The sequence below is a fragment of the Capsella rubella genome, unplaced genomic scaffold (assembly GCF_000375325.1).
Source record: "Capsella rubella cultivar Monte Gargano unplaced genomic scaffold, Caprub1_0 scaffold_5, whole genome shotgun sequence".
NCBI lineage: Eukaryota > Viridiplantae > Streptophyta > Magnoliopsida > Brassicales > Brassicaceae > Capsella > Capsella rubella.
The window spans coordinates 446602-463343 of NW_006238919.1; the positions used below are offsets into that span (position 1 = coordinate 446602).

At 32.2% G+C, this 16742-nt stretch overlaps 2 protein-coding genes across 2 annotated transcripts; both read left to right on the forward strand.

Annotated features, from left to right (window-relative positions):
* Nucleotides 1-45: 45 nt before the first annotated feature.
* Nucleotides 46-2034, forward strand: LOC17887463 (uncharacterized protein At4g15970). The gene is made up of 4 exons (XM_006292842.2): nt 46-386; nt 742-1113; nt 1212-1693; nt 1795-2034. Exons 1-4 carry the CDS (start codon nt 96-98, stop codon nt 1862-1864), a joined length of 1215 nt encoding a protein of 404 aa, XP_006292904.2. The 5' UTR covers nt 46-95; the 3' UTR covers nt 1865-2034.
* Nucleotides 2035-7823: 5789 nt separating this feature from the next.
* LOC17886304 (protein indeterminate-domain 5, chloroplastic) lies at nt 7824-12038 on the forward strand. The gene is made up of 3 exons (XM_006290269.2): nt 7824-8185; nt 8463-8859; nt 10508-12038. The coding sequence occupies exons 1-3, from the start codon at nt 8002-8004 to the stop codon at nt 11757-11759; spliced, it is 1833 nt and encodes a 610-aa protein (XP_006290331.1). The 5' UTR covers nt 7824-8001; the 3' UTR covers nt 11760-12038.
* The last annotated feature ends 4704 nt before the right edge of the window (nt 12039-16742 follow it).

Here is a 16742-nt window from a genome sequence, read left to right on the forward strand (position 1 = left end):
AAGAAATAGGAATTCAAAAAAAAAAGAAAAAAATAAATAAATTGAAACAACCTTTATAACCGCCTCGATGATGACCAACGTCGTCAGCATCGGCGATGATGAATCTATCGAATCGTTTTGGCTCCAAGTCCAAGTCGGAGAGAACCAACGATTCTTCTTCCTCCGACGAGAATCGTTCTTCCCCCGTCGCCGCCGCAACTCCCGTCGCAATGCCACCGTGCTCCGTCGCCAATAGTACCCGAACCATTCTTTTGCTTCTCGTCGTGTTCTCTGGCTTAGTCGTCTACAGAAACTCTGGTTCACTCAACATCGTCCATGGCTCTTCCTCCTCGGCCATCTCTCGCACTTTTCCTTCTTTCAATGATTCTTCCCCGGCTCCGGCTCCGGTGAGTGTTCTTCCCACATTGTTTCTATATTTGGTGTTCGGTGTTCGATCTTCGCCGTAACTAGAGTTCGATTTAGGGATTTGAGTTTGGTTCTTCCATGATATTGGAATCGATTTTGTGATGATTCCGTAGAATAGATTCTGGAATCGTGTTATTCGAGTGTTTCTTGCATTGTTACGGCTCCACATTCTGAAATCGTGTTCTTGTTTCTGATTCTTGAGTCGAGTGTTTTGAGTTTGATTTCCTAATTTTACAAGTTCTTCTTGATGTTACTTTGTTCTGCATTCTAATTCTGGTTCAAGTTTATCTTGATTTGACTCTGTTCTGTATTCTGATTCTGGTTTTGGTTTATTAGGAAGAAGTTGAGGAACCTAAGCTACAAGATGTGCTGCGTAGAGCTGCAACTAAGGATGGTACTGTGATTTTGACAACTCTGAATGAAGCTTGGGCAGCTCCAGGATCCGTGATCGATCTCTTCTTTGAGAGTTTCAGAATTGGTCAAGGAACAAGGAAGCTTTTGAAACACTTGGTGATCATTGCTTTGGATGCTAAAGCCTATTCACGTTGCAAAGAAATGCATAAGCATTGTTTCAGACTTGAAACAGAAGGTATTGATTTCTCTGGCGGCGAGGCTTATTTCATGACTCCTTCTTACTTGAAAATGATGTGGAGAAGAATCGAGTTCCTTCGGACTGTTCTTGAGATGGGTTACAACTTTGTTTTCACGGTATGTTTCTTGGCAACTGAGAAAAGAAACTACTTTGTGTTGGTTGTTCTATTGAGTGATTCATTCATTGTCTTCTTCTTCTTTTTTTGTGTTTCCAGGATGCTGATGTGATGTGGTTCAGGAACCCTTTTCCGCGGTTTTACAAAGATGGTGATTTCCAGATTGCTTGTGACCATTACATAGGAAGGCCAGACGATCTGAGGAACAGACCAAATGGGGGATTTAACTTTGTGAGATCAAATAACCGAACTATACGTTTCTACAAGTTCTGGTATGATTCACGGATCAAGTACCCCAAAAATCACGACCAGGATGTTTTGAACTTCATCAAGGCAGATCCTTTCATGTGGAGAATTGGGGTTAGGATTAAGTTCTTGAACACAGCTTATTTTGGTGGATTCTGTGAACCAAGCAAAGATTTGAACCTTGTTTGTACAATGCATGCGAATTGCTGCTTCGGCTTGGAGAGTAAGCTTCATGATCTTAGAATCATGCTTCAGGACTGGAGAGATTTCGTGTCTTTACCAGTTCATCGTAACCATTTCTCTGGTTTCACCTGGAACGTCCCACAGAATTGCAGGTTTCAAATCTAAATCTTTCTTCTTTTGTCGTCATTTTGTTTTTTGCTATATTTGAGATTGTTAAAGTGGATCAGTAAAACATTGTTTCTTGTTTCTGCAGTCTTGATTCACTTCGGCAATTTGATTCTAAGGATGGGAAGAGCAAACCACCAAAAGAATCTCACCTGTGAAGTGTGTGTGTTACAAAATGTAAATAGAGAAACTCTGTTTTGAGATATATTTTCATAGGAAGAAATAGAAATATAGAAAGATTGTAAAGTCATATCAATCATTCTTAAAGAGAAAATATATACATAACACGAACGACGATGAATGGCTTATCCTTCATCATTGTACCAAAGACCCCTGTTTTCGTCTAAAATGTATATAACGACATCAGCTGAAGTTTAGTGAAATTACAAAGATGATTTTTTCATTTCTTTACCCAGACAAAAAATTATTCATATGTAAATCTTTAAAGTCCAACCATAAGGGCATATGGCTATAGCCTCATATAAATTAAGGATCTGTGGCAATACTTGGGAAATTTTGCTACGAAGTAGCACAGTTTATATACAATGATGGGTTGTCACGAACAGCCATTAATTATTACAAAAATTTACCACACAAGTCCACTACATATTGTAACGTACCTTAAAATAAAGGGATATCGAATGAATTTTTACGTACCTTTTCTTACCAAGAGTTTCAAACATTGCCATCATAGTATCCGTGAAATAATTTCCACATTCTATAATTGTCTTGCTAAATTCTTCACAAAAGTGTCACGGATTGCTATAAGAAAAAAAAATACAATTGCCACGAATTAAAAGATGTATATTTCTTTATTAAAAAATGTTTAAAACTTACTATTATTTTGAAGTAATTAAACATCAAACTTATATAGAAAAACAAAATTATTGAAATTTGGAAAAAAGTAAACACACACAAGAAAAGAAAAGATATAACATCATCTATATGATCTAGATTCTCGGAAAGCCCCATGTTGTCTAGGTGAGTCTATCTGGGAGGTTGATCGAGGTGTGTGTGTGCGTTGGGCTGAGCGGTGCTGGATGTAGATTCCTTGGATTGTGATAGAAAGGGTAAATATGAACCATATTATATGATTTATGCCATTAAGGCATTAATCATATATAGCACTTTTGTGGTTCGTTGCAGACTGGTCATTGTGTTTTGTAGAAAGAAGCTATTGGTTGGCTTATTTGATTTGAGTTAATGGTTTTGGTAATTGGATCGAGTGGAGACCATATATATGCTTTTTGATATCCATAAGGTCCATAGAAATATTAATTTTGTTCATGATCATTTAGCATAAATTTCTTCAAACATAGGTGATTAGGAACAATATAGGCATTAGGCACCATAAACAGGCCCAACAAATCTCCTTGTCCCATCTAAGACATGTGAATAGGAGCAAAAGACAAAGATATATATATATATGTCTACAAACTCATATTAATTCGTATCAAATATGTGGATCGTTTTTGTGTGTGTGAATCTTGATCAACAATAATGTTTTGGATTTGGCTCAATATACAATTTATTTTTACCACAAATTGTCACATATACTTGCGGTAAAAAATAAATATTTTCAAAAAGATTTAGGTGTCGAATGTCGAGTTTATTAGAGTGCACAAGAAGCCCAAACCCAATGTGATGTTATGTAAATATGGTTCCTAACAAGATGAATTTCTTATATATCTTTATGTAATGAGAATTTAGGGTGTACCTTTGAGAGTTGTCTCAAAACAACTCTCCCTCTTCAATCTTATGAAATATCATTTTTGAATCATTGTGTTATTGGTGACAAATTCAAGTTCTTTCTTTTTATCTTTTAGTTTTGTATTTGAATGAAACTCTTCATGAGCTATCTAATATCTAAGTTTAATCAATCTTAATAAGCTTATTTGAGCATAAATCATCTTGCTTTGGATTTGTTCACAGAGTTATGTGTTAAGGTTATGAACTACTGGACTATTCGGTTGGCAGCTTTACATGTGTTAACTCTTTTCGCTAATGCTTGTTAGGATCAAGAATAAATTTGATTAGTTTTTGTATAGAGATTTGGTATATATAGTTCTCTATATTCTGAAGAATCTCATAGACTTTGTGAATATATACACGAACTCCTCAAAGGTGATATTATTCAAACTAGTCTCCATGTATTGTTTTCATTGTTGTTATATAATCACTTCTACTCTCACTAAGCTATCTTGTTACAGTTATGACTGGTATAACCTCAGACGCTTCCACACTTATTGTCTTGATTCGATCCTAATAAGTGATATCACTTTTTTATGCTTTGATCAACCATGTTCATGGGCCTCCATACACCCATAACCCATTCTTTGTATGTGGGATTTCTTAAGTGGTCGAATAATTTGTCGACTAGTTATGTTGTTAGGCATATCACAAAAAAATAAAATATGTATATATATATATATGTGTGTGTATTTTCATAAACATGATATTGATAATCAATTGATAATCGCTTCCTAATGAACATTCATTCTATATTTTTTCAACTCAAATACTGTAATGTAAAAATTATGATATAAAATGTTAGATTTTTTTTTTTTTGGGGCAAATTTTTCATGGCTATCATGTTCTTATATATAGAGGAAAACATATGTACCTCTTTCATCGTTTGGTTTAATTGTTTAATTAACCACGTAAGACGTACTAATCAAACATATTTTCATATTTCAGATACAAGCTAACTTTTTGGAGCAAAAAAACTCAAACTACTATTGTAACGTTCGTGACAGTGAGTCAGTGACATTAATCTGTTTAATATAAGTATACAAAATTTATAGCCTTCTCATAACGTACACTTGGATAAATATTTTCTTAATTGTATTTAAAATAGATATGGAATATTTATAGCCTCTTCATGACTTGGACAAATATTCTCTTAATTGTATTCACGATATCTATGAAAGATTTATGGCTTCGCCATGATATACACGCGGACCAGTATTATTTATAGGTAATAACAACTTTCAATAGTGACCACATATATACATATAAAGTTCTATTTTTTTTTATAGATTGACTTGAAAAAACTGCATATATATTTGTTAATTATCATTAAATCCTTAGCTTTTTTTTTGCCAAAAAAAAAAAGCTAAGGATTTAATGATTAAAAAGAAGCTAAGGATTTAATGATTTTTGCTTTATTTTACAACCACAAGAGTTTAAACATAAAAACATAAATCCCTTATTAACATAATGTTTGTTTCTACCAGGTTGAAGTATTTATTAGTTTTTTTTTGTATATATTAGTTAGTTTTCATGAAAAACATTTCTTCCCTTTTTGAAAATATCTGCCAATTAGCATCGAAGCAATTGGACAATTATAATTAATTTTGATTTTCTGTGGTTAACAAAAATCTTGACATCTTATGCATATATTATCATCTAATAGTTACCTGATAATGATTGCATTTTAAAGTTTACTACATTGTCTCATGTCTCTCTAAACTATACAACAAAGTCTCGGATTATGTCATCTTCTTCAAAGTTGGCTTGTTCTTTCTCCATTTTATGTTGGGAGCACCTGAATTGATCTTCTACTCTCTTGAAAAAGCTAGCATAAGTTTGTAGTAGAGTAGCCGTAGATGTAACTTGTACTCCTCTAAATCTTATCAAACAAATCTTTATACATAAATTTTATTCGATCGATCAATTAAACATTCAAACCTAAAAACATACCATAGGAAAACTATCCACTAGAACTGATATTAACACAAAATATACATGAATAAAACTAAGAGTTAAGTATATAAACCAAATTGATTGATTTAGAGCAAATTTGAGGGACCTATTTCATTTTCATGTCCTCACTTGTGGAGGTTAAAATGGTAAATATGAAAAAAACCAATAATTAATTAGTTTTTAAGTAGTTTTAATATGTAAATGGTAGTTTACTCTTGCAAGTTAGTCAATAATTTGAAAACTTTGAAAGACTAATTAAAGAAGTTAATGATCTTGCAAACTGCATTAGCTCGCCTTGAATTTACTCTAAACCCATTTATGTCTATGATTACTAAGTGTGTATCTCTATATATTAATATGGCCCTCTATTGCATTCTGAGAGGTAATTAATTAAGAAACTGATATGAACATTTTAAAAATTGACCTCAAAACTCGAAGAGCTAAAAGAGGTGAAAGTTCTTTTTCATATCTTTAATTTATTTTAATACTATTTATTACTGTTGATTTGATAGAAATTTCTATTCGAATATGTATGTGAGAGGAAAGGATATGGTTCAAGTGTCATTGTTATCGGGAATGGCAATTATATTCCTTTTTTCCTCAAATTTTTTAGCTTAAGAGAAAAACTAATTATGCATATAATAACAATCACATCGTATTTTGTTTTATATTATTATCTCATGGTTATTTACTAAACAAGTTTAATACATAACTCACGCTCACGTTAACAAAGACCCTTACAGAAATGGGTTGGTTTAATTGATCTCTTTCATTGGAGATCATGCATGACTTATATTTTTCAAAAGTCCACTAAAACGATATATATAAGCTAGTTTTCTTTTTTTATATACTTAAATTGAATGAATAAAAGATGTGATGGATCTACATTTTGGGGAATTATACAGTGGAATTTTATTTTATAGATAATTGTTTGAATATGGGAAGAGACGACGAAATATAGTTAAAAAATTGAGTATCCTTTTTGGTTTTTACTTTACCACATACATGAAAAAAATATACAATCATTCTTCTTTTTGTCTCCTTTTATCTTTGGAATATTTCTTTTCACATTCAATCTTCCATGACACACAGACAGACATACATACATACATACAGTATGTATGTTTTTGATATGATAGGAACTTTTTAAAACCAAAAAAACGAGACCCATATGAGATGATGATGACGATTGTGACTAATAATTGTATTCTCTTAACTATTTAAGAAAAACATTTGATGCTTTGTGGATTAACTTTTGACAATTCAAGAAATCTGTCTCTATATATATACACATATATATGAACATAAATTTCAAAAAAAAAAAAACTTATGAGATAATTATCGAATTAAAAATATCACATCAATGTTAGTTTAATACTAAATTTCTATTGCCATGCTTTTATTTTACTTTTTGGAGACATAAAATAGACTTTCAAAATATTATATTAACTAGTTTTATAACCGTTAATTTATGAATTTCGAACTCAAATAACATATTTTTGACATATGGTATGGTCGAACGTTATAAATTAGTTAAAATCTCACGTAGGCACAAATTTGAAATTCCAAACAAAAAGAACATTTTTCAGTTACTTAAGATATATAAAGCCAAAATTATAATTTTTGATATAAGTTACATCAAGATGCTCAACTTTTCTTATAAGAGCAAAATCTCGTATGAGGAAACTTTATGTTAATGTCAAATACTTTATAATACATCATTTTAATGTCATAATATTACACTATGGTAATAATCGTTTTCTAAAACCTTTTTACATAAAAAAAAAAAAAACAACTTGAGAGAAATTTATATAATTTCACATATATGTTAGCGAGAGAGAGGAGCTGTTGAGGGTTGTCTCACGCACCATCCACTGTCGTTTTGTGGCAAATGGATTGGGTCCACCGACCTCTGTAGCTCTCATAGTTTCTTTCTTTCTTTTTTTCTTTCTAAAGACTTAAATTACATATTTAGAAAAAAATATTTTAATAATAATAATAATTGCTCTGTTTATATGTGTTAGTGTCTACATGCGACACCCAAAATTGTATAAATATTTTTTTTATGTAAAATGCGTAACAAACACAAATAAAATAGACACAAAATAGGGTTTTAAGTATCTTATGTGATCATATTAGAAATTTACATACATATAAAACTAAAACTGTACCAAACTAATCAAGTTAGATTTAAACTAAAGTTTGGTTATGTTTTTTTTTAACCGAGTATGAACATTTTTGAACACTTCTACTTGGCTATAAAATTGGAGAGGGATGATGAGTGTTTTATTTATTTACTTACTTATTACTTAGCCTAGCAATCTTTTTCACCTGTCACTTTCAACTTCTCTCTTCTATTACCTCACAAGAATTTTTATGTTTTTTTTTCATTTTAATAAAAGTATAAACAATTTAATTAAAAATCTGGAATATCCCAATTTTAGGGCTTTATTGAGATAAGATATCAGTGGAAGTCAAAAAAGAATTTAATGTTAAAGAGTTTCTTCTCTTCTAATTTCATTTTTATTTCTCCTTTTTTTTTCCTTTTCTTCTTCTCTCTCTCACCATCACATAGAACACAGAAGAATCCATGGCTGCTTCTTCATCCTCCGCTGCTTCTTTCTTTGGCGTCCGACAAGATGATCAATCTCACCTTCTCCCTCCTACTTCCTCTGCCGCCGCTCCTCCTCCTCCTCCTCATCACCAGCAGCAGCCACCGCCACCGCTTGAAGCTCCACCTCAAAAAAAGAAGAGAAACCAACCAAGAACTCCAAGTAAGTAGTTAATTACCTCCTAATTGAAATCTTTTAATCTTGATTTTTATAAAATCATCATGTGATCGTTTTCTTTAGAAAAAGCTTATTGATTTGGCGCAAAAGAGAAATCCCTTTTACATGTCCTTTTTTATTTCTCCCTTTTTCAAATCTTGAAATAAGCAAATTAGCAAACCCTAGTATATACTTGATTTTTCAAAATTCAGATTTCAATCAATTTAACTTCCATGCAATATAGAAACTTAATTTTTTTTTTTTGTGTGTCTTTGATGATTAGATTCCGATGCGGAAGTGATAGCTTTATCGCCAAAGACACTAATGGCTACAAACAGATTCATATGTGAAGTATGTAACAAAGGTTTTCAAAGAGAACAGAATCTACAACTTCACCGAAGAGGACACAACCTCCCATGGAAGCTCAAACAGAAATCGACCAAAGAAGTGAAGAGGAAAGTGTATCTTTGTCCGGAGCCATCGTGCGTCCACCATGACCCGTCACGTGCTCTCGGAGACCTCACAGGGATCAAGAAACATTACTACCGTAAACACGGCGAAAAGAAGTGGAAATGCGATAAATGCTCTAAGCGTTACGCTGTTCAATCGGACTGGAAAGCTCACTCCAAGACTTGTGGTACCAAAGAGTATCGTTGTGACTGTGGTACACTCTTCTCACGGTAAGTATTCCAAATCTTTAAAACTCTTTTTTAAAAAAAAATTATTAATATAAATCTTCGAGAGAGTGATATGTGTGTGAATATGTGTCCGTGAGTCATTTCTTCATGGATTAGGGTTTTTTTTAGTTTCACTTTCTGTTTCGCCTCGAAGTCTTCGATGCTCTTATCGCTTTCTTTCGTGCAGTAAATGCAACTTTTTGTTTTCCTTTTTATTCAAAATCATTTATAAACAAAAATAAATAAAAAAATAAATAAATAAAAACAAAAAAAAAATGATACATGAACACACGTGAATGTGTATGTATATAACTACTATATCTATCTATATATGACACTGAAACTGCCATATTTCAATAGATGCTTTCTAGCAGAAACTCAAAACCAAAGAGGACCAATTTTGTTTTCAGTTTTTTTTTTAATATATATAAAAAAATTATTATTCTTTTGCATTGGAAACACCGCCTTATTTTCTATCATAAAAATAAAATTAAATTATTTTTCTTTCCTTAGATATATGAAATTAAACTTATACTATATGGGCAATTCACGTGCTGCTAAACTATATAATATCTAGGGAGGTTGTTGTTACAGTGTTTGTTCTCTTATGTGCAAAATGTTACGAGTTATTTCATATGATTCGTTTGTACTCTCTGCAACCCATAGCCTTACACACCACCACACATTATTTTTTTTTGGTTCACTACTCTACACATTTTTGCATAAAACGGCATAAACTTGCATAGAAGTGATAACTAATGTACTAAATAATAATTTCGAATATAGAGTCTTGGCTGGCATTGCTGTGTTTGTGTGTGTGCGTGCATGTAGAGTGGTTCTATAAATGGAACGAGGAAATAAAAATATGGTGGCATAGATACATACATTAGTAGTAGTTATTTCAGCATTTATATAAATAATATAAGTAGTTCATTGAATACATTCTCAACTTTTGCATTTATTGAACTTACAAGATCTTGAATTAGACAAATTCAGATAGTCATTTGACAATCATTCTCTAATATATTAGTGTGAAAGACTTAACTTTTCCCACCTACCTTTGAAATTTGTTGGATACCCAATTATCTTTTATATAGATACATAAATTATATATATATACTAGTTTCCAATGAAGAGCATATATATATTATGCATAACAATGTTTATGTTTATTAATTATTGCAAATAATTGATAAGATTATAGATTTGTTCGTACTCATTGTCATATAGACAAAATACATCATCATAGTTGAAATGTGACACAACATTGTACTCCTATTTGTGTATATGCGTGCAAGTTTATTATATGCATCATACATGTGAATGTGTAAGCTGTTATAAGAGAGTTTTTACATTGGTGAAAAGATGATAGGATGTATAATAGAGTAGTAGAGTGACTTTGTAGCTATCTATCTACTTTTCAAGATCCCATAATTACACGCGAATCTATTTGTAGCTACGTGACATGATGAGTCTCTCTCTATCCCTCTGTGCTTACCAAGTATTTTTATTTTTCTTTCACTTTTCCCAAAATATGTCTTTTATTTCATCATTTAATATGTAGAGAATAGAGATATATATATCTGACGATCCAATAGATTCCATTGTGAATTATTACAAACTTTTTATTTTATTTTATTTTGTGTCACAGGCGAGACAGTTTCATCACACATAGAGCTTTCTGTGACGCGTTAGCTCAAGAGAGTGCAAGACACCCAACTTCTTTGACTTCTTTGCCAAGTCATCACTTCCCGTACGGACAAAACACCAACAACTCCAACAACAACACGTCAAGCATGATCCTTGGTCTGTCCCACATGGGGGCCCAACAGAATCTTGATCACCAGTCCGGCGACGTTCTCCGTCTTGGAAGCGGAGGAGGAGGGGGAGGAGCCGCTTCACGATCTTCCTCTGATCTCATTGCTGCGAATGCTTCAGGATACTTCATGCAAGAGCAAAACCCTAGCTTCCATGATCAACAAGACCATCATCATCATCATCAACAAGGGTTCTTGGCTGCGAACAATAACATCAAGCCATCACCGATGAGCTTCCAACAGAACCTGATGCAGTTCTCACATGATAACCATAACTCTGCTTCCTCCAATCTTTTCAATCTCAGCTTCCTCTCTGGAAACAACGGAGTTACTTCTGCCACAAGCAACCCTAATGCTGGAGCCGCTTCTGCTGTTTCTTCGGGCAACCTTATGATTTCAAACCATTATGATGGAGAGAGTGCAGTTGGAGGAGGAGGAGGAGGAGGAGGAGAAGGAAGCACAGGTCTCTTCCCTAACAATCTGATGAGTTCCGCGGATAGAATCAGCTCAGGATCAGTCCCTTCACTCTTTAGTTCATCAATACAAAATCCAAATTCAACACCTCACATGTCAGCCACTGCCCTTCTTCAGAAAGCTGCTCAAATGGGTTCAACCTCAAGCAACAACAACAACAACGGAAGCAACAACAACAACAATAACAATGCCTCATCCATTCTAAGAAGCTTTGGGAGTGGCATGTATGGAGAAAACGAGAGTAATCTTCAAGATTTGATGAACTCTTTCTCTAACCCCGGCGCAACAGGAAACGTTAACGGAGTAGATTCTCCTTTTGGTTCATACGGAGGAGTAAACAAAGGATTAAGCGCTGATAAGCAGAGCATGACTAGAGACTTTCTCGGAGTTGGTCAGATCGTAAGAAGCATGAGTGGAACCGGAGGGTTTCAACAACAACAACAGCAGCAACAACAACAACAACAACAACAACAACAGCAACAACATGGAAATAGTAGAGAAAGAGTTGGCTCGTCGTCAGATTCAGCCGATAGAAGCAGCATGAATGTGAATACAAGTGGTGGTCCGGCAAGTACTTCACCACCTTATGGAATCCATCATGCGAGTTTCTAAGGAGATTAAAAGAAATTTCTCTAAGGGAAAATTTTAAAAAAAGGTTTTTAGTTCATCGTCAAAGTACGTACATGCTATATCTTTCAGGTATGCATGTCGTCATCCAAAACCCCATTTGAAGTAATTAAATTTTAGTTGCAATTTTATCTAAACTCATCAGTTCTTCTTTTTTTTTTTCTTTTTGTAAAAGATTTTGTCTTTCATAGTTTATAAATGGATTCCCTCCTGAAAAAAAATATTTCAGTGGTTTCAGAATGAAGAAATTTTTATATTTATTTTTTGGTTTGTTGTTAGAAATTTCAATATATCTCTGGCTTCTAGATTCAAAGTATAAAAGTAAGTAATCTTTTTATTTGTGGATTCAATGCAAAGTCTTTGTTTTGTATACATTATTTCTTATAGGGTCAAAGACTAAAACAACACTATACCAACGGGTTTAACTATAAAATAAAAAGAAATCGGGTAATTATTTTTTTGGGTAGAAATTTTTGTTAAAAGGTTATTTGATTTTTGTAAATTGGCTGACACATTTATCGTCTTATCATTGCATGGGGCAGTCAATGAGTTGGAGAGTACAAGCAGCCTTTGCTAAGTTACTTTGTCTTTTTGTTTTTATTTTCTTTTATTTGCCTTTTTATTCTTTAATTTCTTTTCATTTGTCATCTTCACTAGCTGGCAATGTCACGAGTGTTTGTCCTGTGATACCCCTTTCTAAATATCTCGATACATGTATACATATATATACATGCCATCACATGTCCATATATATATAATCTATAGTTCTGTATGTAACATGTTCCTACCATATCCTCCTCAAAGGATTGTCCCTATCATATTTTAATTTAACGGTCCAAAATAAACAATTCTGTTTCATTCACGCGTCTTCATTATTGATGCTAATTTGCGGTTCGAATAATAGCATCAGTGGAAACTATATCTAAGGAACAATTTCAGTTTTGGTTTGGAAACATGTTTTTATTAACCAAGTGGTTGTTGTCTGAGAAATAACTTTCCATTATATATAAGAAATAACTTTAAATGTATAAATTTCCCTTTCTAGTTCTTTTAAACTTTTGTACAGAGAAAATCAGAAATTGGTATAAAACGTCCATTATATATGGAGGAATCAATCATTTTACGCGAAATTTATTAAATCGTTCAATTTGATTAGTTCAAAATAGTGTTATGTTTTAGGTTTATAGAGAATCCGTTGAATAAACTATTCGACGGTTACACTCTCAACTAAAAAATTTGTCATATTCTAATAGTTTAGATTAATCTCTAATTATTTAAAAACATGTTTTTGTTAAATATCATCTTTATTTGTTTTGTTTTACTTCTTTTTCTTAGGAATTTATTTTTGGCCTTTTCAAATATCTACGAATTTAGTTGACTCTAATAGAACTTGTGTTTGATATTTTCTTTCGGTGTATAAGTTTGTTTGATGTTTTCATGGATTTTTAGCTAATTTTAGATATTTTTCTGTTAAAAGATTTATTGTATAGGTGTGCGTATGTGAACATAACATAGCATTATTGTGACAACATTCTACAATTGTTGAAATAACGATATTAATAATAGTAATTTAATGTCTTTGTCGTAATAATTTTACATGGTGAATAACAATAATAGCTAATATGATTATATATAATGTAGGGACATACATGCAAGTGATGGAAGTAAGGAGGCCCATCGACATGAAACGAGAGGGAGAGATTTATATATTTGTCTCACCAAATACAGACAGCTCTTCTCTCATCTTCTTATTTTTTTTATTTTTTTCCTTTTACTGTTATAATTTTTTTTTTACTTCCTTTATATAAGAGTGTAATTATTGGTTAAATAATCCATGTAGATCATTCTCTTGTTTTTTTATTACATGTTAGGGTACAAATATGGTCGTTAATGGACATGGTCGTTAATGGACACGGTCAATAATCAGTCCTAATCAAAATGAACTATATATTGAACGAGTCAAAATGGATGTGAACAGTCCAAATTAACAATTCTAATCGTACACTAATCCAAGTTGTATACATACATTTAAGTACCCCAAATCCAAGTTGTATACGCTTATAGAAAAAATGTAAATTTTCACCTTCAACATCAAAACTTTTTGGTGGGTGGTAGCATAGTGATCTTGACTCTAAAACAGATCAAAATGTAAAATTGTTATAGTTTCGTGTAAATTTTTTATGTGTAGTAATATACAGTCGTGAACCAAGAAATGAAGTTTTATATAGAAAGTGTTATTTCGAGTGAGTAACAATTATATTTTGAACTTATCTTATCAAATCTTTAAAAATAAATTTATATTCAGTTATTTTTACTTTACTACTTAAATCACCTTCAAAATAGTTAATTTCGTACATTTGACAGATTGAGTTAACACAAAACATAATCTATTAGTGTTACCCTTATCTTTGGTACGTAGATGTTAAAGCTATATGCCAATGAATCCAAATGTGTGATTCATGATCAAATAGAATATATATTATGTGTGATCAGTGCATCTATTAAGTAATTGATGTTGTATGGCCCAATTAAAGATTTCCCATAATGAAGTGGACCAAGAACAAGCAGAAGAAATCTCAAGAATTTTTGTAGTATTCAATAAACTTTTCTCGACAATCTCTTCACGGGCCATTTTTTTTTTCTATCTTTCACATGAACGACAACTCTGTCATTCACATGCTTTACCCTTCTATTTTTTTCTTATCCATTTCAATTAATATAAATCCACATATCAACTTTAGACATATAATTTCTCTGATTCGCAAGCTAGATTATTATATTTTTTAAAATTTTTCACTTTTGAAGAGTTTCCCTGAGAAACATAATCTTTGTATTCTCTTTTAGTGGTTGTAATTCCGATACAGAGCATACCCTATTAGAGAAAATAATAATAATTTCAAGATCTATCATATCAATTTGGACTTGTTTATTTCTTTCCTTTTGTTGAAGACTAGTATGAACCAAAATAGTATTTACCCAAATGCTACTTGTTTACTCTAAAATATTCATCAAAACGTTTCCACACATAGTTTTTAGTAAAACTTGTGTGATTCATACGGGTTTATTTACATAGCCGGTTTTGGTTCCTCTATGGACCGTGTATAGCTCTTAGGAGGAGGGGACGAGGGTAAGGGATATATGATCATGTCTTAAATTTTTGAATCCTACATATAGCGAGATGAATAATTTATTTTGCTAGCTAAGATTCATAGTCAGAAGAAACTATGACTCAACATTATACCAATTTTTTCATTGGTAAGTATTTTGTTTTCTTTTTTTTTTTTTTTTTTTTTTTTTTTTTTTTTCGCATCTCTCAAATAACATGATGTTTCCAAGAACATATTATGTATAGGATATATGTTAATCTTCTATTTATAGCTTTACTTAGATACGATATTATCTCATTAATTAGTTAGGTATAACTATGTATGTATAAATACCCTCATTTTTTTACTAGTTCCATCATCATTTTCTTGGTGCTTACCATTTACCACGTCGTCGTGAACCTGATTCAATTGGTTTCTTAATTTAATTTTTTTTATCTTTGTGCATGCAAATAAGTTTGTATCGAACACACACCTCGTTTGATTCATAAAAGAAAACCGTTTAACAAATTTTGTTGGATACGTAACATGTCATCTTTATGTACTATTGTTTTATATTGTTATTTCAAAAAAAAAAGACCCTAAGTTATAGCCAAAAACTAATAAAAATGGTGATCTAGTGGTAGATTTAGGGGAGAAAAATTCCAAAACTTTATACGATTTGAGTTAGTACAGCTAGATAGTCAACATTGAGAAAGTAACGATAAAGTCGAAAGAAACAAGTTAAGGAATGTCTTCGGATTGTCAACAGCATTTTGCCTTTAACTTTAGTGTTTAAGAAAAAAAACATGGAATGAAAAACATATATAAACTCCATAACTTTGAGTTGATTTATAAAATGATTAGGTACTATATATATATACTGAATTAGGTGGCCGTTTTTTTTAAGGTCTACTATAACTTACAGTAGTTTCTTAATTAATTATATAGATGCACATGCTATACATATATATATATATGTATAGCGCAAAGCTAGAATTCTGAGGAAAAAAAATATATGTATGAATCTTGGCTCAATCATATATGTACTTACATATGCACATATTTCATCAAAAATATGTTAGCTAATTTTTCTTTACTACATCGAATATGATTAATAGACCTTCAAGGGTAATTGTAAGTTACATGTTTCGAGTCCTGATCATAGCTTAGCTACACGTTAATATGATTAATTAGTACGGGTGAGTTTGACTTCTTGGAGCCATATCTACCATTATAACGTGGCCAAGTTTACATATAGCATTTGGAGAATGGAGAGCGCGCATGAGTAGAAGATGATCTTATCCAAGTTGTGTAGACATTTTTGGGATCTCTGGCCCAAATACCTTTTAGACAAAGACATGATGCTACAAGATTCACTTGAGCTAAATTACATGTGGTGCTAAGAAGTGTTTTATCTAAGCTAAGTGGAGATTTAAATTATAAAAAAAAATGAACAAGTCGAATTCATGCTTTAGTTATATATATGAGTTCTCAGCAAACATGGTACCCAACGAAAAAGCGTTGAACACAAGCTCACAACATCATCATCAAACGAGAGAAGTCCCAAAGAATGAAAGAGCACCAAAATAAACGAAAAGAATAACTCCTAATCCTCACTCCCACTTGGTAAAAACGAAAGCCGCTAAATCAAACCATAGAGAGGTGGCTCATTTGGAACTCATGAACGTACGTACGCAAGAACTTGGCATTACTTCCAACAAAGAACATTAAAGAGAGTAACAAAAAGACGAGCAAATCATGTTGATTTACGTGATGACTAGCACTATCAACATGGCTACGTGACACTCACAAAGAAACTCTCAGTTATACGACAATATATACATGGATACCAAAAGAAATGATGACTAGCTACCGACACAAA